Raw genomic sequence first — 23,889 nt, forward strand, 5'->3', positions numbered from 1 at the left:
AGAGAAGAATATATGATTCACAAACCTAAGTGTGAATATATGATTCACAAACCTAAGTGTAATATCGTATATAACTAAACTTTGATACAATAGAGAAAGAATATATGATTCACAAACCTAAGTGTGAATATATGATTCACAAACCTAAGTGTAATATCGTCTAGAATCAGATATTCTTTCCTCAACTCTTCAATCTCTTTCTCTGTTGTATCAAAGTTTAGTCTGTTCACACCGTATTCTTCATGCTCATCTCCCTCATCTTCAAATTGTGCACAACTCGATTCCTCATTCACCTCATTTCCGCATCTTATTTTCTTAGACTTAGTTTAAGCCATATTATAATTTAATTCTACATTATCTTCCCTGACTTTTCCATTATCATCTACACCCGATGCAATATCACTGAGCCCATCCAACAACTCCTTATTCGCATTTTGCGAATCGCTACAAAGTGACCCATCTTCACTTCTAAACTCCATTATTGCCTAACATATATGCTTAAAAACCTAATTCCTCATTCAAATGCCAACACATAATGCATCAATATCTCCACTGTTAACCCAGCTAAATGACAGCAACCCTTCACTACCAATGTCACTTTGCTTTACTCATCAGAGCTTTCACGCAACACAGTACACAACACAACCATCCCAACGCTCAATAAAATTCTCATTCATAAATACAAGAATGCAACAGCCAGATAATGCTTGAAACGAGGCAACTCACCAAAGTTGTTTGCAACCCAGATGGATTCTATAGTATGCAGGAACGACAAAAGCAAGCGGCACAATATTTACTACATCAACAGTACACACTACCATGAGCCCAGCATTCGCCAACAAAAAAAAAAAAAAGAACTTCGGGTTTTGACAAAACAAGAAGTTCGATTTTCACAAAAAAAAAGGGAAAGCAGCGGATGGAGAAGGACAACTGAACTCACCAAGACTCGTGTGCCATTCATGTTGATAACGACCAGCTCCCAAAATCAGCCGCACAAGTTGGAGAGGAGGAAAAACCTAGGTCATGTACGGGGTGGCCGTAGAGAATAATAATCAAAGCAAAATCCTGGCTGTAGAAAACGAATGGCTATGATGGTGTGGAGTGTGGCCAGTTTGTCAGATGGCTGCAGTCAAGCACGGTATTTGCTATTTAAATTTCAAACTCTCTTTAGGCCACACGTGATGCCCATTACCCATTCCTTTTTCATTTTAATTTTGCTATTTTAACTTTATTCTACTTTCATTCATTAAATCTTTGCTAGTTATAAATTCGCACTCATTTCTTGCTTTTATTTTTAATTAATTTGCAAATTTAATCAATTCTCACCACTTTATTACTTCTTTCACTTTTTCTTTATTATCTTCCTTAATTTAATAATTCACTTTATAATAAAAGACTTGCATAATTATTAGTTTTTCTCGTTATTGTTATTGATTATCTAGTTATTTCTGCTCAAGTTTCCAACACCGATCGTACCTTCTCGGTATTGAAAACTAGGGGACTGGTGTTGGGTTTGAGAAAAAAAATTTCTAATCTTAAATAATTAGTTTACAACACCAGCAATTACTTTTGGTATTGAAAACTAGGGGACTGGTGTTTGTGTTGGATTTTTCCAATAACGTTTGAAAATATGGTCAACCCCAATCTACTCAGAACTCATTAGTATCGAGCTGACCTCATAAGTACGACTTAGAGCCTATGTTGGCAATCTGGTTTACAAATACGACCTGAGATTTATGTGAACAACTGGGTTTTAAAATACAATCTTGAACCTACATGAGCGACAGGAAAATTCACCAGTCTCACCTAGAAATGAAGAAATCTGACCTCAAAATTTATTTGTCCAACCCGGGAATTAGTTTGACATGTAAAGTTATTGGTTTAAATAACGTGGCCTAATTTTTAGGGAAGTTGTACGCCACGATTTGTTAAATTGTCTCCAATTATTAACCACTCGCAACTGTTGAAGAAGGTGGGCTAAAGTTAAGGTGGTAACCACCCACGACCAAGGGCTATTTAAGCTGAAGAGGGCAACAGAGAAGTGGGTTAACAAAAATCAACCAAAAACTCTATAAGTAACCTATCTAAGAGCCTTAACATTCCCGACCAGATTTTTAGTTCTTCTATCGGAAAATTCCTTTATTTTGAACTCATTTACAATTCTTCCCTCTCATTTTTATCTCTTTATACACAATTTCTGACTTAACCATCGGAGGGTCTGCGCCGGAACCCCATCAACGTATCCTAACCGTGTTTTCTGGTTGACATGTACAAAAAATTGCGGTCATATTGGCGTTTGAGCTTGGATTCGCGCTGTAATTCCCCAAAATAAACAAATTCAGCTGTTGAGGTCGTTTTTCGGCATCAACACTCTCCTCAGAAACGTTATCTTGATCCCTTGATAATTCAGGTATGGGTAATGGGTTCTTCTTGCCTGTTCCTCTTGCTTGGCAAAGAAAAAGCAAGAAACTGAAAGTATCATTCTTGTTTGTCTTGCACTTCTGAGAAAGCATATTGTATTGTTAATATAATGTAATTTATATAAAAACTTGTATCATTTTTTTATTTTATTATGATACAATACAATACAATATTAAATATTTTTATATTATAATAATTAATATATAAAAATAATTATGTAATAATTAATTTAAACAATAATGATGGACATGTCATGTGCAGATTATCAGAAGCACTTTGTTACATAATTTGCTTTTGCTTTGAACTGGCTTTTAACGAAAAGTGCTTTTAGTTAACCTAGAATCAACTAAATTCAGCTAAAATTTTATTGGCTAAAATCTATATAAATTTTTACTTTGTAGAATTTTTGTTTCAGAAATTAAATTTTACAAAACATGATTCGTAAAAATATATCATCCGCTTAACATTATTATAAAATTCTTCAAGTATTTTATGAACCTTTAAAGATGTTGTTATCGTATGAACTCATTTTTGCATGAGCGATGTTTTCTCGTTTATAATTTTTCAATGTCACTAATCAAATTCGACCGAGAAATTGAGAATTGTGAGAATGCATCTAAATAGTTTGCCGGTTCTATTAATTTAGTGTGGTTTTTCTCTAAAAACTCGGAGGGCTCCGCCAGAAAGAGTTTGGGGATTCAATCGTTACATAAATTAATTTGAAGAAATTATTTATAGTTTATATAACAATTTAAAATACCATATTTGATCTTTTATTCTTGAAAATGATGAGTTAAAATAGTTAGAAATTGCTAACATATTGGACTGTTGACATCTCCAATTATATAGGATTATTAACGTGTTAATGAGCACAATTATAAAACTTTGGTTTTTTCAAATTTAATAACATTTCAATCTAGAGCTAAGTATAAATCAATTATTTAATTAGTTAATTGATATATAAGTTCTTGATAAAACCAATAAAATGTAAAAGTATACATAGATGCCTTTTGTTGGTCAAAACATTTAAAGCTTAGATTAAAGATCCGTTTGGAATTGAAATTGAGTAACTTTAGCTTAAAAACTATAGCACTAAAGTATTTGGTACATACTATATATTGTAGTTTAAAAGTTATGTTGATATAATTTTTACTTATATGATGAAAAATCTATTATATCTGTAATAATTTTGTCAAAATTATTATTTAAAATTTGTATTTACTATATACTATTAACTTTTGTTTTATAATTACAGTTTTTTTTCTACAACAACTGTCGCTTAACACTTCAATTCCAAATATAACCTAAATTTTTAAATCAAATAGAATGTCTACAGCTTTTAAAGCTCAATCTGACAAATATTTTCTAGAAATAAAGCAAGTTCACAGCAGAGATTCGGACAGTTTACTGAATCTATGAAAAGTTTCATCAATTTTCCACTTGTCAAACATTTAGCTTCTGATAAATTTAATTTGATACATTTAATTATCTGTGTCTGTTCAATATTAAAACTGCATTCTAAGTTGCTGTATTGTTCATGCGATCAGCCTGAAACTGTCTCAGAAGCTGCAAAGACTGGTGATACAGGTTAAGGTCAAGGCCATCAACATTCCTACCTACTCTTGCCTGCAAGATTGCCTGAAACATAAGGGAACATTGGGACAAATTAATTGAATAATTAATTTAGCAAGCCGTCAACTGTGTAGAATGACGATATCAACCTCTTACCTCACAGTCCGCTTGAATATGAAGTTCACCGATGAACTGGTAGATCGATCCAACTTGAAAGCTAAGGTCTCTCAGGTGCTGAGTGTCAATCTTTAGGATGGCATTTCCATCAGCAATTATAGCCATAGCTGTCTCTACAGCATAATCCTGTAACCTGGTCGGAAAGATTTTTAAGCTTTAAAATGATAAGCTATTATCATATAAAAAATAATGATAGTTTGACCCAAAAAAAAAAAAAAAACATTCTGGTGCAATCATACAGTGTCAGTGTCTAGTATCAGGCTAACAGCACCAGCAATACAATACTAGAATGGTTGACCTGTCCCAATAATTAATCTCACTTAGCAGCTAAACAACGCATAATAGGAAGACATTATTAATAATAAATGGCTCAAACATCATTTATTGACACTGACAGAAGATAATTTCCTGGTCAAAAGGAAACCTGATTGGATAATAATGTTTTCTGTTAACATCCACATAACAAATATCTAGACAACTGTAAACAGCTTTTCAATATTTTGCTCTTTTTCATGATCAAAAACCTACTAACAAGTAATTTGCCATCAAGAGTAAAATGATTCTTTAGACACAAACTATCAAGGGATGACAGAACACTTAAATTTACTAGCTGTTGATTTTACTTGTTATTGAGTAATGTGGTACACATAAAAGCATTCACTTCATTGGTTTTGAAGGATACATGCCACCTTAATGCAGGAAACCAAATATTATAACAACATGTAGGTATATGGTTAACCAAAATGTGTAAGAAATTTTTTAGAATGTAAGGAAGGGAATTTTATCCTAGACCTTGTGGGCATTTACTCCGATGAGAACAATCAAACAAATTGCTGCTATAACGCATGAGCTGCAAACACATCAATACAAGATAGGAAAATTATTATTTATTGATATTAAAGAAATCCTTTCATGTAATGCCCACTTGCAGATGTTTTCTTCCTCTGCTACATACTCATTAGATGCTTTTTCTCTCTTTTTTTTTTCAATCTTTCTTTTGACTATTGGACTTAACATCCTTTGCAGTACATTTATTACTCTTTGCTGCATATTTTTTATTACTGTTTGTTGATCTGGTATTTGATGTGCTTTGTATTATACGATATATTACTGTTTGCCGCATATTGTTTTGACACAAACCTATAGTAAATCTTATTCTTTTCATTGAAAATGACGGCATTTTCCTTGGTTCCAATTCTAGGTCAACAAACTTTCAAAGTTTTAACCACCTTAAGGCCATGGTAACCCACACTTTTAAGCAATCAATCCCAACACCACCACGGCAATTGTAATGTTATTTATCACCAGCACTAATGCCACCACCACAGATCCATCTCATCTCATCATCCAACATATTACAGTACCACACTCACCACCATCTTCAACAACCCCTCCATTGCACTCTAGCATTTTTCACCAATAACAATCTTCACCAAACTCTAATTTTTTACTTAACTACGTTATCACAACTCAAAAATCCAGAAAGAGAATCAAATCATAATCTAATACTATCAAAACTCAGGAATGCTCCCAAAAGATACAAAAAACTTGACAAGGAACATAGACACTAGAGCCACTGCAGTATGAAGATGCATGCAAACAAATAAAATTACAAATGCAGTTAAAAGCACCGCTACTAAACTTTGGAATATCAGAAATCTTACTTCCCAGTAACTCTTAGTGAAGCCCCTTCCTCGTAGAATTGCGAAGATGGGTGTAGCTCTGTTAAATTAACCAATGCCCCAGATTTTATTGCAGAAGATGCCATCGAAACGCCTCCAATATCAGTTCAATCTAGAACCTATTAAAGAAAAAGACCAGCAAGAATACGAAGGATCACTAGATTCTGTAACTGAATTTCTTTAAATCTACATCCAAAAAAAATTCGGTATTCTATAATTTCAACAGCAATGTACAATTTCATAAAATTCAAGCGTGCAGCAAGTAGCAACTACAATTCTGAACGTGATGGGATACTAGTTCCAACCTAAACTCTGTAAGCAATCGCACGATAACGGTGTCAGGCTAGAACACAGCGGCTGTACCCTTCCAGTTGCCATATTTTTCGTTACACTTTTCAAGTTTTTTTCAAGTTCCTTTAAAAGCAAAATATAATGCATAAATTGAGAAATTAACAGAAAACATAACACTTGTAATGGAAAATTTGACGACTGTAACGCCACAGATGTTCTACTGTAGATTGATCCTAATTGTTTATGCATGAATGAGACATCAAACTTCAGTGATACCCAGACGGAAAAATAATGAAATAAAATAAAATCTCATTCTATATGAGGAAAAAACAAATATCAAACAACTGAAAACAGTATGAAAGCTTCTTTGAGGCATATAATCAAACAGGTTCCGCACAATCATGCAAATTAAAAACTAAACGGGAACTCACTAGCATATCAAAGTTTCATCAGCAATGGATTTGCTGTGATATCGTCAAATATCTTTCTGGGTCTAAGTGACCTTACATATAGAACTGTTTGATTATGGCGGGTTTCATGTGATTTTTGTAATAGCGGGAACTGTCGAGCTGAGCAATTTAAACGACTTTTAAACTGTCTAGATGACGTGTCAAATTCCAATTTGGTGCGGTATATAAAGAATTCTTTTGAGATGTATTTGTGTTCGGATTTTAAATAATGATACAATTAAAGGATTTTAAACAAATATTTGAAAAGCTCATAATGTTAGTTTAAGGCGCTGCACTAATGTTGAATTTGAAAAAAATATTTTTTTAAAGAGTAATGATCTAGTCACAAACTCTTGTACAAACTTATTTTGTACAAATTGATATGACATGATAAAATTAATTGAATTAAAAATATCTTGACCCACATGATTTATTTATATTATTTTATATTTTCATTCAACCAATGAATTAATACTACATCAGTTTATACAATATAAGTTTGTATAAGAGTTTGTAGTTGTATCATCACTTTTTTTTTTTAAATGTGAGCGTGTGTATTAATAATGGAAAAAAATGATTTTTTGAAGGGATTTTGAACAACTTCTAAAATTGATTGGGACTACCCGAATTGACTGCATTTAAAAAAAGAAAAGAAAAAAAAAAGAAAAACCATAATAAGAAGAGACTGACAAAAAAGTTCTAAGGTTGAATATTGGACTAATAATATGAGCTTTTAATTTTTGTACAATTTTGATTTGTAAAAGTCATGGTCCAAGATGTGTAAAAATTACAAGAAGAATTTTGAATCCCCAAGTCTATGTTGAATAACAAATTTAGAGTTGAATTTTCGTTTCTTGATTTTTATAAACACGTTATGTACGCGTCAAAAATGTTTGGAATATTTGAGGCGCCTTGTTGTGTTGACAGTTTTATCAAACTCCTTTTGATTTGAAGTCTCATCGTGTTTTCTATTTTTGCCACTCGCACCAAAGCTTGGTTTTATTGGAAATTTAGAACCATATAATTGAAGGAATAATGATGGCCGCATTATAGAGGTCAAATATATTCCCTTTAATTTATATATATATTAATAGGACTCGACTAGCTTACGGATTCTGTAAGCTACAGACTGCAGCATCAGCCGTTGGATGTGGTTGGATGTGGAGTGAGAAACTAAACAATAGAAAATCGGATGGTGGGATGACGGGAGATGTTTGTTACAGAATCTGTACCATAGACAGGTCCATATTAATATATATATTTTTTAAAATATGGTACGTAGATGTCTACGTCAAGGTTTCATATTACAGTGAAATTAACTTATTAAATTAAAATGAAATTCAAGATTTCAATCATTATAACATACCATATCTATCCTGTAATTTCGATAATGGTGGGGTTGAGGTGGCAACCCGATACTGGTTCGCGAAAAGAATTCGGTGAAAAGAATGAAGGAGCGCGTGGATCCAAACAGTGAAAATGCCGCGTGAAGGGGAGTGAACCTTATCGCGATAAAAACGAGAAAAACTTTCTATCGCTGTCATAATGACTCACAACGTGCGCACCATACGTTACTTCACGTCTTAACTTCGAACTTTACGCGCTTCTGACAGGTGCGTGGGCAAGTGCAATTCGAGCAGGCAACATTTAGAACTTGTACTTGATGGGACACCTACCACTTTTGTGTCCTGCAACTCTTCCTTCTTTCTTTTTATTTTTTATTTTAAAATAAAATACTTGTAATTTTTTCCTGTTAATTGACAATAATACTATTTTTTATTTATTTTGGAACTCATTTAAAAGTATTTACGTTTTAATGTGTGATCCGTATTTTTATTCCCCCTTTTAACGACACACTCAATTTGTTAAAATTAGAATGTACTCATTTGAGAACACATAATTATTAAAAATATATATATATCGGAGAAATTAATTCCTATATTAATCCATCAAAAAGTTCATGTTATCACCATGCTATTAAGTATTTTGATTTTAAGTTCTTTTTTTTTCTAAGAGGTGGATTGTTCCAAAAGAAACAAAACAAAAGATACGGTTAGGGGTGTTCAAAATCCAATTCGATCCACTTAATTTATCTGATCTGTAAAAATTTGATCCGTAAAAATTTAATTTGTTGATTGAATTGGATTGAAAATTTAAAAATCTGCAGTCGGTTGATTAGTTCGGGATTTACTTTTGTAAATCCGCAAAAATATATGAATATGTAAAAAAAATAAAAATATGTATTTATTTAATTAAAAAAACTTATGAATGTGGGGTTACTAGATACTAATAAATAAATAAGTTAAAATGTAGTTACATTAAAATTGTACATATATTATCCGATAATAATATATAATAAACATAATTAAAGAATTGAATAATTAAATAAACAAATATAGCTTTTAAAAAAGTTAATTTTAGTTTATTTTTATAATTTAATTTAATTTAATTTTCATGTATTGATTCAAACAAATTATATTTTTTTTTCTTTTTACTGTGTTATATTTTGAGACTTTGAATGTATTATTCTAACTTTATTTAAACACTCAATTTATTAAATCTTATTCAATTTTGAATTTGATCGGTAGTAAAATTATTTTTATATTAGATTTTTTTATTTAATTAATTCGTAGAATGAACATAATTAAAATGTTTAATCAATAAATCAATCCGCAAAATGATGGATTGGATGTAAATTATGTCAAATCCGCATCCGATTCGTAGACATATCGATTGGATTTGTATTGAATTCGCCAATCTGTGGATTGGATTGAATTGAAAATTTACAATCTGCAAAAATCATGGATCAGATATAAATTGATATTCAATCCGTAAAATCCAATTAGCGAACACCCTTAGATATAATTTTCTTTTAAATTAACACCCATCAACGTGTTTATCAAACTATTGTACTCTTAAAAAATTTAGGCAAATTATTTTTTATTGTTAAATTTTTATTAATTAAATTAATGACAATTAAATTTCCTCCCCATTCATGTGAGCATAACTTTAAATAATTAAACATGGGAAAATTTTAAAGTGATGCATCGTACCACGTCATCTACAGGCTAATGCTATAAATTTTAAAGACACACACAGATCATTTGAAGCTACCAATCCGAATGATAACAATAGAGATAAAATAGAATAACTTAGACGATAAATATATTTATTTATGGATTATCATAAAAGTGCACGAGCCACGTGTTCAAGAATTATTGGTTGACTGATGCCGTTGGCGACATTGAGCAAACCGATTTGATATTAATGTACTTATCAATCTCCGACCATAACATCAATAGAATTAAGATATTACTTACAATTAAAATATATATTTTAGCTATTTTCGGTCGCGCTTTGATGTTTATTTTGCCCGACAAATGCAAAATATAGGAATTTAGGATTCCAAAAAAAAATCCCATAATATTGTAGTAGTGGTGTACGCGATTAAAAAATAAATAAAAATAGATGAGGATTGGGACCACTAACTGCGAAATGGGAAAAGTAAAGAGCTTTTAAATGTGGGGTGATGGGCTCAGTCCTTGTCTTGTCATAGACACAGTACACGGAGACGTATCTAACGGTCCTGACTCGCACTGACTAACCAAGGCACACGTCATCACCTTCCCGTAAAAAGCGAACGAATCTGCTGCCCACTGTACCGCCTTAATATTTGTTCCATAAAACTAAAAGGTTCTAAAAGTCTCTCACGAATTAAAATGTGACAAACCCTTCATTCACTTTTTGTAAACTTTTTATTTATTTATTTATTAATGGGAAAAAAATCCTAAAAATAGATAACTGCATTCCATTTTCTTCGTAAATTTTGTGTATTTAGATGGAGATAAAAGATGTCAAGATTAATGTTAACCGTATAATGTTGACGCGCGGACTTTTATAATAATGTTAGGTAAATTATACTTTATTCAAATATAATGTCCCCATAAAATTTTCAAACATTTGACCTCACTGGTACAAACTATATGTACGAGTATTTAACTAATTTCTCTCAAGATTACATTGGACAATTTTTAATCGATTTTATGAATTTATGGATATAATACCCTTATTTTTATATAAGACTCCAATAAAAATAGTTTTCATTTCAGTATGTCAAATACCGTTATTTCAAGAACAAGTAATAATCAATGTATTTGATAAGTAAAATTGTTTATAAATATACGACAAATGGTGATACTAAATATTATTCATGTTAAGTTTGACTTCATATCGTCGTTATTTATTCTTTCTTTTCATATACCGATTATTAATGAGTCGAGATCATATAATTGATTTAAATTTTCACCGCTCACTTTATCTTAATCAAATCTAAGTTAAATTTTTTAATCTCTAATTTCACTCTCATCAAAATCATATTTGATAACTCAATTAGACTTTACTTTGACACTAATGTTGGATCGCAATATTGATATTTTTAAAAATAAAATTATATTTCATTATAAGATGCTTTAAATGATAAGAAGGCTCCCTCACCAGAACAAGACAAAAACCATGTGATCATTGGGAGACCCCTGCCCCCCGGCATCAATATCGCGTGAGCACCACCGCGCGTGGGATTCATCCACCGCGAGAAAAAGAAACACAGTATCGCGAGATAACAGTTCCAAGTGAATCCCGAAAATTGCCAAAAAAGTGAAAGTGACAGACAGGCGGGCCCCAGTGGACGTGTGTGGCGAATATTCACCAAATTTGAATTAGTGGTTTCGAATCCGCTTATCCACCCACTCTTTCGTATTATCTCAAGTAATGATAACCAGATCAACCGAAAGTGATAAGTACTTTTACTTATCAAATAACCAGACAGCTTATCAAAAATCGATCAGTAGAAAAAGATAGAACTCTGTGCAATTTTATCGAAGATAGCGAGACTAAGTCTCTCTCTCTCTTTCTTTCTCTCTATCTTTTTCTCTCTCTAAATTATCTTCTTTCTACGCAGCCTTTGAAACCCTAGAATCCTCGAAACTTGTGCTAAATTAGGGATTCTAGAGGCTGAAGGGCTCTTCGATTTAAGCTCGCGTTGAGCTTGTTTGAGCTACGATTGTCGTTTTAAGCCGGGGAAGATGTCGTCTTTGAGCAGGGAATTGGTGTTTCTTATACTCCAGTTTCTCGAAGAAGAGAAATTCAAGGAGTCTGTTCACAAGTAAGGCTTTTTTAATTCACTCTTTTCTCTGTTTTGTGACATGAAATGAAGGTTGAGGATGGTTTTGTTAGATTTGGGTGAGTTTGAGGGTCTATTTGTGAAATTATGTGACTTTCGGGGGTTGAATTTGGATTTTGTGAAACTTTGACCTTGTTTTGTTGGTAGAAATGGAATTGAGGGGCTTTTGTAAAATTATATGACTATTAGGGGTTGAATTTGGATTTTGTGAAATTTTGACTTTGTTATAGTGCAAAGTTGTATTTCATTTGTAGCTCCAAATTTGTTCGTCAGTTTTCAAAATAAATGTATGCACGACAGGACCTTATTGGGTTGTTATAAGGATGATGTGGTATAATGAATATATTTAAAACTTTTTGATGGTAGAGTTACTGTGACTATCAACTTGTTTAGCAGTTTTCAAAATAAATGTACTTTGGAGGGACTTTATTGGATTGTTGTACAGATGCTGTGGTATGCCTGACATGTTTACTACTACGTAGTGAATAGCTTTTGTTTTGTGATTGTGGCATTGTGATTTTGTCCAGAAGTTTTGAAAACAAACGGATGTATGGCGGGATTTTATTAGGTTGTTGTATGGATGATATGGTATATCGGATGCTACCTTGTAGAAAAGATTTTTGTTTTGTGCTTTTGGCTTTCTTGATTTGTTCCGTAGTTTTGAAAATACATGTATGTATGGCAGGACAGACATGCTTCCTAATTTATAGTGAAGAGTTTTTGTTTGTGCTTGTTGCTTTGTTGTTTTGTCCTACGGTTTTGGAAAGAAATGCATGTATGGCAGGACTTTATTGGGTTGTTGTACGGATGATGTGGTAGAATGTATGTATTTAAAACTTTTTGGGACTAACTAGCTTGACTGTTTTCAAAACAAATGTATGTATTGTGGGAGTTAATGGCTTCTTGTATGCATGATCTGTTATAACGGATGTATTTACTACTTCCTATGGAATAGTTTTTGTTTTGTGCATGTGGCGTTGTCGTTTTCATTGTAGAGCGTTAAATTATTATGGATTGTTTCGTAGTGAGATTAGGACTGAACATTTGCATTAATTTTGTATTGTTCTGTTGGAGTGATTTTTAACCTAAAAAAATTGCTCTAAGCTTTTTGAGAAGCAGTTTAGTAGGTGCTTTACTAAAAGCACTTTGTAACAAGAAAAGCACTTAAAATTACTTTTTGTAAAATTTATTTGCGTGCTTTTTTCGTGAAGCGCTTAGTTTAAACAAAAGCATCCTAGCAACTAGTAAAAACCTCAATAGACAACTAAAATTTTAGAGCTTAGCCTAAGTGGTCTATTGTTAGACTTGGAATAATGGAGACTAAGTGTAGAAGCTCATCTGCATTTTAACTGATTTATTTAAATGAAAATCAATAATTGTTAAGATTTTCACTTTTGTTCTTTTGGGGTAGGCTTGAGAAAGAATCAGGGTTTTTCTTCAACATGAAGTACTTTGAGGAGAAAGTTCAAGCTGGAGATTGGGATGAAGTTGAGAAGTACTTATCCGGATTTACCAAAGTTGATGATAATCGATATTCCATGAAGATATTCTTTGAAATTAGGAAGCAGAAGTATCTTGAAGCGCTTGATAGGTATATGCACTCTATCGTTATGGGTTTGAAAATTATCTGTATTTTCTCTTTGTTTCGGAGGAGTATAATCTTAGTCACCTTTGATTGTTTTATTGATTTTACAGGCAAGACAAGGCAAAGGCGGTTGATATATTAGTGAATGATTTGAAAGTGTTCTCGACGTTTAATGAGGAATTGTTCAAAGAAATCACACAGCTTTTAACTCTCAGCAATTTCAGGTATTTTTTTTTTAATTTTAACCTCCTTCCAACATATATTGTCATGTTTATCTCCTAGATAGCAAGGTCTAGTTGATAATATAAATTTGTTTATGATGAATTGGATTGCTGACAAATTTTTTTTTTTTAATATTCTGAGTTTGAGAAAATAGAATCTTTGTTTAATTGAGCTCAAGTAAAAGCTCTGCTTTTCAACGAAAAAGAGCTAGAAACTTAGCTTAGGTGAAGAGTGTTGATGTGTGTTTAATTTCATATAAAGATTAAGCAATGTTTATGATAGTATTATGATTTTTATTGCTTGATCTTTCCTCTACTTTCTCATTAGCTTATCAGAAGATTGTGTCCTTATAAAGCCATGTGCTTTTAAGTGTTATTAGTAGGGAGGTATTTATGATGTTACTTGTTTTAGATTTTTTGACTTAATGACACACTGATACCACCTAATTATATTTTGTGTGGTTGTATATTCCTTTTTTTAATACAGGGAAAATGAGCAGCTGTCCAAGTACGGTGACACTAAGACAGCGCGTGGCATAATGTTGATAGAACTGAAGAAGCTCATAGAAGCAAACCCCCTGTTCCGTGATAAGCTTGCTTTTCCTACCCTGAAGTCATCAAGATTGCGGACTCTAATAAATCAGAGGTAAAAATGATATAATATTCGATAAAGGACTAATTACGGTTTCTCTGTTTCTATTTCGTTTTGCCGTAGATCAGCCAACTTTTTTTTTTTTTGTCAACCATTCATCATGCTTAACAAGCAGCCCCTCTGCTATTCTTTTCTGTTGAAGTTTTTTACCCCCCTCTTTTGACTCCTATGCTATTCCTGGTAGAACTTTGTTGTTGTTTGGGCTTGCTTCCCTATCAAAGTAGCTGAACTTGAGTCCACTTGCATGAACTTGGATTATGTTATTTGGGAAAGATTTTGTAAGTTATGGTTATTGAATTATTGAAGAATAGTCATCTTACCTGAAAACTGGAGTTGTCTTTCCCTCCTTTATCTGTATGCTTGCGTAAAAAAGAGGGAAGCACATTCCTTTCCAATTGTGTGTCATATTTATGTGGCAAGGCTATGGTAGACTGCCATTAATTTTGCATGTTCTTCATACAAAAGGTGTTGCAGCAAATTATTTTATTTGTTTCCTTTCAATATTTGTCTGTTATGTAATTCATCAGTACTTCCTCTTTGCAGTTTGAACTGGCAGCACCAGCTATGCAAGAACCCAAGGGCAAACCCTGATATTAAGACTTTGTTTACTGACCACACATGTTCACCTCCAAATGGTCCTCTTGCACCTACACCTGTCAATCTTCCAGTTGCAGCAGTTGCAAAGCCTGCATCCTATGCATCGCTTGGAACACACAGTGTATGATGCTCACATCTCGTTTTTCTTAAAAAGATGTTAACAAGATTGAGGATATAATAAACATTGAATAATCCCTTTTTTTTTTGCCAATTTTCTTGTGCACAGCCTTTTCCACCTACTGCAGCTGCTGCAAATGCAAATGCAAATGCTTTAGCAGGTTGGATGGCCAATGCTTCTGCTTCTTCATCTGTTCAAGCAGCTGTTGTTACTGCATCATCTATACCTGTTCCTCAAAATCAAGGTTTGAATTTCAACTGAACTGCAGTTGTTCGTTTAATTGGATATTATGGCTTTGAGGGAACAAGAAAAAGCAAAGAGGACATGGCTTAAGAGAAATTGAGCTGATGAGCACTCGGAGAACTAGTTGCCTATGACTTCCTTCCCGCCCCTGGATTTTCAAGGAAAAAGAGTTTGGAGGATTGGGGTCAAAGAAATTTATTTTGATGTCATTTTCATCATTGCTACCATCTGAATGAATCTTGAGTAGATTTCTGAAGTTATTTTAGATGCTTAACATCTATATTTCTTAAGTCTATATATCTTGTAAATTTTTGTCCTAATTTTTTAGTATGGCCCTGGCAGACTTAGTTTTACTCAACTAGTGACCCAAAAGTTCTAACCTTTGGTATGAGATAAGAATGAGCTGTCACATGCACTTTAGCTTAGTGACCCAAAAGTTCTAACCTTTGGTATGAGATAAGAATGAGCTGTCACATGCACTTTAGCTTATGTATGTAAAGAATATCCTTTTAGTTGTCATGCATATGTGCTTAAATGGTATACTTTCTCATCTGTGTAGTTTCGGTCTTAAAACATCCAAGAACACCTCCTACTCCTGGAATGGTTGATTATCAGAATCCTGATCATGAACAACTTATGAAACGGCTACGTCCCGCTCCATCTGCTGAGGAGGTAGTTCCAAAATTCATTTGTTTCATGCATACAATTTTAGGATGTTTTATCTTCTTTTTTTTCCATCCGCTACCAAGCAATTCTAAGATAGTTTGCTTTGTATTCGTTACGATGCTGGTTTTCATCTCTGTGCTTTAATTTTCAGGTTACCTACTCATCATCTCGACATCAAACTTGGTCACTGGATGACCTGCCAAGGACAGTGGCTGTGTCATTGCATCAAGGATCAACAGTCATAAGCATGGATTTTCATCCTTCCCATCAAACATTGCTTCTTGGTATGAAAGTTCATCTTTCCAAATAAATCATTTTGTTTGCTTTTGTACATAAGTTCTGATCAAATAGGTTAAAGCATATTTATTCATTTGCTGGCTTATTTTTTCATTTGAGCAGTTGGTTCTAGTAATGGTGAGATCACACTGTGGGAACTTGCGATGCGGGATAGGTTGGTTTCAAAACCATTCAAGATCTGGGATATGGCTGCTTGCTCATTGCCCTTTCAGGTTTTTATGTTGCCAATGTTTCATAGATTTCTGATGTAAAAGTGCCGCAATAGGACATTTGGCAATTTCATTGGAATTTATTCAATATCCTGTATACTGTTGCTTGAGAATCTGAAGGAACTTGATGCAGTGCAGAAATGATACTACCAATATGACTAAAATATACTACCAAGATAAATCCTAATAAATACTAATTACTAAATTACCTCAAAATTTAGAATTCCGAATTTATTCTACCTATATGCTTCCTACATCAGAACTGTTTCTGGTGAAGCCTTATACTTGAGGATTTCTTACAGGCTTCCATTTTCAAAGATGTACCGATCTCTGTCAGCCGTGTTGCATGGAGTCCAGATGGAAATTATGTGGGTAAGTTTCTTTGATCCGAATTGGTGTTTTTGAGGTGCCAAGTATGTATCTTATTGATTTTTGTGCTGCAGGGGTTGCATTTACAAAACACTTAATTCAATTGTATTCCTATGCTGGATCGAATGATTTGCGCCAGCATTCACAGGTCAGTTGATGTTTTGCCATCTGTCTGGCAAGGCAGAAATTGCAACTTCCAACTTTGCCCCCCTTTTTTTAACTTAAATTTGAGTTGAATCTTTTTGTCATCACAGATTGATGCTCATGTTGGCGCAGTAAATGACTTGGCCTTTGCTTATCCAAACAAACTATTATGTGTGGTTACGTGTGGAGATGACAAGCTAATCAAGGTATGAGATAGACATGCTTATCAAGAAGCTTTTGATTAGATGGCCAATTCTATGATTCTTTAACGTTGTAATTAAAACAGGTATGGGAATTGTCAGGACGGAAGCTTTTTAACTTTGAAGGCCATGAGGCACCAGTATATTCCATTTGCCCTCATCACAAAGAGAACATTCAGGTATCACGAAAATGGAAAAGGCTTCTTGTTCTCTGCTTCATGCACTTTGTTGATAATGCTCAAATTAAGAAGCGCATTCATATCTGTTAAACTTAAAGCTTCTGCTTCGCTTATTATTAATGTCTCATTCCCTAGGATGGGAGGCATCAATAAGAAGCTTTCATTTTAACTGGATTTTTATGGTGGGGAATTTGTTATGGTTATTCCTGCCATCATCTTGTCAATTATAGTAATGATGCCAGTACCCATTGATTGCATGGATTTGCAGATATGGTATGACTGGTAGCTGATGTTAAGAATTGTTTCTAACGCTATCATTTACTCAGTATTCTCAACTTCTTTGACCTAGTTCTAGTGAACCTGTGTTTCACTGGCTTAAAGCCTTTAGTTGTGGATCTGCAGTTCATATTTTCAACTGCTATTGATGGGAAAATAAAGGCCTGGCTGTATGACACTATGGGTTCCAGAGTTGACTATGATGCTCCTGGACACTGGTGTACTACCATGCTTTACAGTGCTGATGGAAGCAGGTAAGATCTGTGGAATGAGAAATGCAATCCTAACAATTTGGGAGTAAAATTGGTTTTTGCTTCTTTTTCCAGACCTACTTTTTATTTTAAACAGTATAGTGACTCGATATATTTTATACAAGGTTCTTTTCTTGTTATTATCACTTTTTTTCCAGATTGTTCTCTTGTGGAACAAGTAAAGATGGAGACTCTTTCTTAGTTGAATGGAATGAAAGTGAAGGAACGATAAAGCGAACATATGCTGGATTTAGAAAGAAATCTAACGGTGTAGTGCAGTTTGACACAACCCAAAATCACTTTTTGGCTGTTGGTGAAGATAGCCAGATAAAGTTCTGGGATATGGACAATGTCAATATTCTGACTAGCACAGATGCAGAGGGTGGTCTCCCGGTGAGTTAACAAAATTGACTTCATCTCTCTGCAAAACTCACCTACTTGGAAGTTCGGACTTACATCATCATCTTAATTTTGTCAGAATCTTCCTCGACTGAGGTTCAGCAAGGAAGGAAATCTGCTAGCTGTTACCACTGCAGACAATGGATTCAAGATCCTTGCTAATGCTATAGGCCTCAGATCTTTAAGAGCAGTTGAGAATCCACCTTTTGAAGCGTTGAGAACACCAATTGAATCTGTGGCATTGAAGGTTAGAACAATTTACCATTTTTGGTTGCTTCCTGGAAAATGTTCAAATCCTGATATCTATTGGTCTATATACTGTGTCTATTATTAGGTTTCTGCCAGTTCTGCAGTTTCAAGTGGCACTCCAGCCAATTGTAAAGTAGAAAGGAGCTCTCCTGTCAGGCCGTCTCCAATTATTGTTAGTTCAAACTTGTTTTTTGTTTTTATAACTTTCCTTTAGTTAAAAACTGAGTTTGTCACATGCTTGTGGCAACAACTTCGTGGGTTGGTTGCCTGCTATGAAACTGTGAATATGTTTATTAGGCATAGTTATTTGTTAGTTCATGGATATTTACTGCTACTCAGTCACGTCAAAAGAACTAGGGTTCACTGTTCTCCATCTTATGCTCTGTCTAGCTTCTGTATCTAGACTAAGTCCTGTGTTGGCATAACATTTAATCTGACCTTATGATTTCTGTTTTAAGAATGGAGTTGATCCTACCAGTAGAAGTATGGATAAGCCAAGAACTGTGGATGACGTTACTGATAAACCCAAGCCTTGGCAGTTAGCTGAAATTGTGGATAGTGGTCAGTGTCGGTTAGTTACCATGCCTGAGAGCACAGATACATCCAGCAAGGTGGGCTGAAGACTTTCAGAAGTAATCTGATATAATTTTCTTTTACTGTTTAGTGCTTCAACCGTTTTCTTCATATCCAGGTTGTGAGGCTTCTATATACAAATTCTGCTGTTGGCCTTTTGGCTCTTGGCTCAAATGGTGTCCAGAAGCTATGGAAGTGGCACCGTAATGAACAGAATCCAAGTGGAAAGGTAATAAATTTCACAGGTACATGCAGAAATTATGTTAAGAGAACTGTAAGAAAACTCTGTTTAATTTTGTGTATGTTCACTGAAATTTTTTGTTGACGAAGAGATTCTGAAGTCAGTCGGTATTTAAAGGCCACTGCCAGTGCCGTTCCACAGCATTGGCTACCAAGCAGTGGCCTTCTTATGGCTAATGATGTCGCAGGTGTCAACCTCGAAGAAGCAGTCCCATGCATAGCGCTTTCTAAGAATGACTCGTATGTAATGTCAGCAACCGGTGGAAAGATTTCACTGTTTAACATGATGACATTTAAGGTAAGGCTGTCCAACTAGCTACTATATTTACTGTTGTAAATACAGTTCTTCATGAATTTTACATTCTGCAGGTAATGACAACTTTCATGTCGCCTCCCCCTGCTTCTACCTTCCTAGCGTTTCACCCCCAGGATAATAACATCATAGCCATTGGAACGGAGGATTCCACCATTCACATATACAATGTTAGGGTGGATGAGGTGATTACATCTTAAAACTTTTTCTCTTATTTTTATTTTGTTTCCAGGAATTTTCCAAGCTCTTAAACCCCTACTGATGTGTCCTGATTCGCTTATTCTAGGTGAAATCAAAATTGAAAGGCCACCAGAAGCGTATAACTGGTTTAGCCTTCTCCACAAGTCTTAATATTTTGGTTTCATCAGGTGCTGATGCTCAAGTAAGTGGAATGGGATTAACTTAGAAAAGCTAAAAAAAGAGCACAAGTCTGTCACAATTCTAAGAGCTTGTTTTGCAGTTCTGGTTACATAGAACTTGTTGATATGGTAACTCTTTTCTGCAGCTTTGTGTGTGGAGCATTGATACATGGGAGAAGAGGAAATCAGTCACAATCCATATTCCTGCTGGAAAAACACCTACCGGTGACACTCGAGTACAATTCAATGCAGATCAGGTCCGCATGCTGGTAGTTCATGAGACACAACTGGCGATATATGATGCCTCTAAAATGGAACGCATACGGCAGGTTGGTAGTCCACATATATGTTCGATTATATTTTGCAATTAACCAAGTGATTACATTCGTGTCATCGTGTGAATTATTTCATGCAGTGGACGCCACAAGATGCACTGTCTGCTCCCATATCTTGTGCTGTATACTCTTGTAACAGCCAATTAGTTTTTGCTACCTTTTGTGATGGTAACATTGGGGTGTTTGATGCTGATACCCTCAGACTAAGATGCTATATTGCTCCATCCACATATCTGTCACCATCAGTTCTAAACGGGTAAGTCAGGGCATCATGGCTTGTATGCAAATTTGCAAACACTAAGAAACTTTTGTTGAAGTCGCAATCTTTCAAAGCTCTCTTTTTTTTCAAATTATCTTTCAAGGTTGCTGTTATAATATTTGCTGTACACATTGTTTTCCAGAAGCCAAACTGTTTACCCACTTGTTGTTGCCGCACATCCCCTTGAACCCAACCAATTCGCGATTGGATTAACAGATGGATCCGTTAAAGTGATGGAGCCTTCAGAATCTGAAGGAAAATGGGGAGTGTCTCCACCTGTAGATAACGGGATACTAAATAGCCGCACAACATCATCATCTACAAGCAACCACACCCCAGATCAGTTACAGAGATAAGATGAACTTGTATCTAAATCTGTCTGTATTGTAGATTGTTAGGATGTTAGTTCCCCCTAATGTTTCATATCAAAAGGTAAGTTTAGGATATTCTATTAGAAATACAGTTACAGATGCACATTTTTCTGCAGTTCTAGTTAAACTCCAATTTGTTATTTGTTTTTCTCCCCTTCTGAGTGCCCTGTTCTTTGAAATGATCAACAGTGTTTATTGTTTATTAATATTTGTACTAATAAACGCAATCTTGATTTATTTTGATTTCTTTTATAGCCTCAAGAGGACAATATAAGGGAGCATATTAATTGCATCTTTCGTATTCTTTCCTTGAAAATCTCGGATAAAAATTTTGTTAATAGACCAATTTATCGGTACATCTTCTTTACTTCAAATGTGTGCTGTAAATGCGGAGCTAGTCGATCAATTTACACAGCCTAAAGTTGATCATTTGTTTGAATATATGGAGACGATCGGCTTGTATCTGTAAAATGAATGAAAAATGTTCATTCTCTTTGTTTTTGAGGTTCTCCTCGTATGCACCTTTTTGAAGATTTTCAGATTGCTGGGCCTCTTGGCACATTCATCATCATCATCATCATTTCGGAAGATGAAAAGAAATCTCAACCCAGGAGTTGGCTGAGTTACGGATCACGTAACTTACAGATCCGGTGGCTGCCAACTCCCATTGCTTGTATTTCAATGCTTTTTTTCTCTTCTCAGAACACATGGCTGCCGACCATTGGGTGTGTATGTTACATAATTCGTAACATTGCAACCTCCCTCAACCCAACATGATAAGACTATGCAAAATTACTAATTTACAATTTCTTCTGATAAGTTGTTGAACAACAATGAGGACGGTGGTGTAATTTAGCAAGTCAACTTAATTTGTCGTATCCCAGAGACTTCGTGGCTCTTGCCTCTTTGCTTCTTATTAGTACCGTTAAAGTCATGAGTTGGACTTAAACTTGTAACTCCTCCCTTGACTCCTTCATATCTGTGTGAGTGGACTGAATTCCTCTGCTCAAACCAGAAATGCAAATGGACGACAGCCGGATCGCGATGAAGGAGAAGTTAGAATTCGTTGGAATCATCAAAGAAGCCTTGAAGATACCCATCAAAAATCCCAAATTTTTCTTCACAATTTTACTCACTTTCTTCCCTTTGTTTTGCTCCTTGTGTTTACACGAGACCATGTTCCAACGCGCCTTGATTGAATCACTCAGATCTCAAGCTGATGACCCTCCTCCCCATGAAGGCTTTGTCATCATCTACAGATCTTCTTGGCCCTCCCCCTCCCTACATGCTTTCAGAGACTGGATTGGCAACTTTATCTCCCGAAAACTCCTAGTGCAAAGTTTCACGTTCTTGGCAATCATTCATCTCTTTGACCTGCTCAACACTATCATCACTGTCAGTACTGCCTCAGCCATTTACGCACAAGAAAAGGAGACGTTGACCAAACCCTTCATCGAGAATAAGGTAGCATTATTCAAGGGCCCTCTGATTACATCCATTTATGCTCTTCTTTTGAATTCACTTGCTTTGGTTGGATTGTTCACTCTGTCGATAAACATCTATCTAATGTGGTCCATCTTCTCCACGTTGACGTATATGTTGGTTTTTGTGGCCTTGTTTACAAAATATATTGAGTGGAGTGCTGTTTGGAATACGGGCATTGTGATATCAATATTGGAACAGAACAAGCATGGGGATGTGGCTCTAGGGGTTTCGGCTTATATCAGTAGAGGCAGCAGGAAGCGTGGGTTTCTCATAATGCTTGTGTTCTTTGCTTGGAGCTTTGGTTTGAGATTATCAAGTCTCTGTGTTGGCTGGCAAAAGGGTAATGTGGTGATTGAAGTCATTCTTGCGCAGGCTTGTTTGGATTGTTTGGGGAGCGTGATGAAGTGGGTGGCTTTTATGATTTATTTCTACGATTGTAAGAAGCGATTTATAGAGAAGAAGTTTGATGGGTCAGCAGAGGGGAAAGCTTGAATCTATGTATGTAATTGTATGCAATTTGATTTATTACATAATAACATTTTAATTGTTAGTCCTGACATCCCATTTGTCATACACACGGGTTTTATTTGATAAAATCTATAAATTGTTCGATAAAGTATATGTTATCGTTCTGTTTTTCTGAATATTCCGCTTTGTCTCCACATATTAATTTTTTAAATCAAAGTTGGTTGGTTCGAGTGGTTCGGTATTTTCACTCTTTAAGAGAGATCAGGAGTTTAAGTCATGTTCTCGTATGAAGTCACTACTTTGACTAGCACTTTACCCCTTACGGGCCGACCCGGTGCGAGCGGAGATTAGTCTGGGTTGTGGTACGAACTTAAAGGTATCTCCCACAGTTATGATCAACTCATAGTTATCTCGTGGTTCAGACAAAAAATAATAATTTTTTAAAGTTTGAAACTATATAAAATAACAAGTACATAAATAAATAAATCTGCTTCAACATATCAAAAATTGAAGTTCAGTTTGAAAATATGAATGGATCAAAAGTTGAAATTGAGTTTCTAAATCTAAAATATATAAAACAATAAATAAACATATACAATACTGGGGATTCACCTACAGTATCACAGTGGTACTGTATCACTGTTTTTGTCTTTTGTGCTAGCAGTGCGGTCAATTTTCATAGAACCCCTTTTACTCATTTTTATTTTAACTTTGCTTCACAAATATTAAGTTAATTTCTCTCAAAACTATGAATTCTTCAACGGCCGATCAACGGCAAATCGGCTCCCCTGATGGCTGTGGTTGGTCGGAAAAGATAGAGGGAATTGTGGGGAACAAAACCCAATTGGTTCCGTCACCGGAAACCGGTGAAATCGCGATGAATTGAAGTGGCGATTCCGCGGTTTTTCAAGGCTTCGATCGACAACTTTCCAAACGGTTTCATGTGATAAGGATGACATGGATATGATCGGTGTCGCACGAGCTTCCTATCGATACCAACCTTCACCGGTATAGTGCCCGGAAAAGGAAACGGAATCTGGGTCGAGTTCGAGGGTTCAGG

General features: G+C 34.8%; 3 protein-coding genes and 1 pseudogene across 5 annotated transcripts; 2 read left to right on the top strand and 2 right to left on the bottom strand.

Annotated features, from left to right (window-relative positions):
- LOC112098190 overlaps positions 1-479 on the bottom strand; it is a 6,290-nt pseudogene extending 5,811 nt beyond the window's left edge.
- Positions 480-3,820: 3,341 nt separating this feature from the next.
- LOC18042676 (CST complex subunit TEN1) lies at positions 3,821-6,798 on the bottom strand. The gene is made up of 4 exons (XM_006433418.2): positions 6,575-6,798; positions 5,835-5,971; positions 4,150-4,303; positions 3,821-4,059 (listed from the first exon to the last, which is right to left on the bottom strand). Exons 2-4 carry the CDS (start codon positions 5,936-5,938, stop codon positions 3,940-3,942), a joined length of 378 nt encoding a protein of 125 aa, XP_006433481.1. The 5' UTR covers positions 5,939-5,971; positions 6,575-6,798; the 3' UTR covers positions 3,821-3,939.
- A 4,683-nt stretch (positions 6,799-11,481) lies between these two features.
- LOC18042933 (topless-related protein 3) lies at positions 11,482-21,119 on the top strand. Of its 3 annotated transcripts, none has more exons than XM_024185124.1 (25): positions 11,482-11,753; positions 13,183-13,362; positions 13,467-13,580; positions 14,065-14,223; positions 14,773-14,947; positions 15,053-15,188; positions 15,747-15,859; positions 16,005-16,137; positions 16,253-16,362; positions 16,662-16,731; positions 16,803-16,876; positions 16,983-17,078; positions 17,159-17,251; positions 17,633-17,781; positions 17,937-18,171; positions 18,257-18,424; positions 18,512-18,598; positions 18,885-19,037; positions 19,118-19,273; positions 19,358-19,537; positions 19,609-19,737; positions 19,839-19,934; positions 20,058-20,240; positions 20,327-20,502; positions 20,648-21,119. In XM_024185124.1, exons 1-25 carry the CDS (start codon positions 11,674-11,676, stop codon positions 20,859-20,861), a joined length of 3,459 nt encoding a protein of 1,152 aa, XP_024040892.1. In that variant the 5' UTR covers positions 11,482-11,673; the 3' UTR covers positions 20,862-21,119. The 3 variants fall into 3 exon arrangements, with proteins under 3 accessions (XP_024040892.1, XP_024040893.1, XP_006433483.1); XM_024185125.1 differs by having other exon boundaries at positions 17,654-17,781; XM_006433420.2 differs by having other exon boundaries at positions 17,654-17,781; positions 19,118-19,228.
- A 694-nt stretch (positions 21,120-21,813) lies between these two features.
- Positions 21,814-22,980, top strand: LOC18041673. Its single transcript, XM_006433421.2, has one exon. The coding sequence runs from the start codon at positions 21,894-21,896 to the stop codon at positions 22,851-22,853; it is 960 nt and encodes a 319-aa protein (XP_006433484.1). The 5' UTR covers positions 21,814-21,893; the 3' UTR covers positions 22,854-22,980.
- Positions 22,981-23,889: the final 909 nt, after the last annotated feature.

The sequence above is a fragment of the Citrus clementina genome, unplaced genomic scaffold, assembly GCF_000493195.1.
Source record: "Citrus clementina cultivar Clemenules unplaced genomic scaffold, Citrus_clementina_v1.0 scaffold_5, whole genome shotgun sequence".
NCBI lineage: Eukaryota > Viridiplantae > Streptophyta > Magnoliopsida > Sapindales > Rutaceae > Citrus > Citrus x clementina.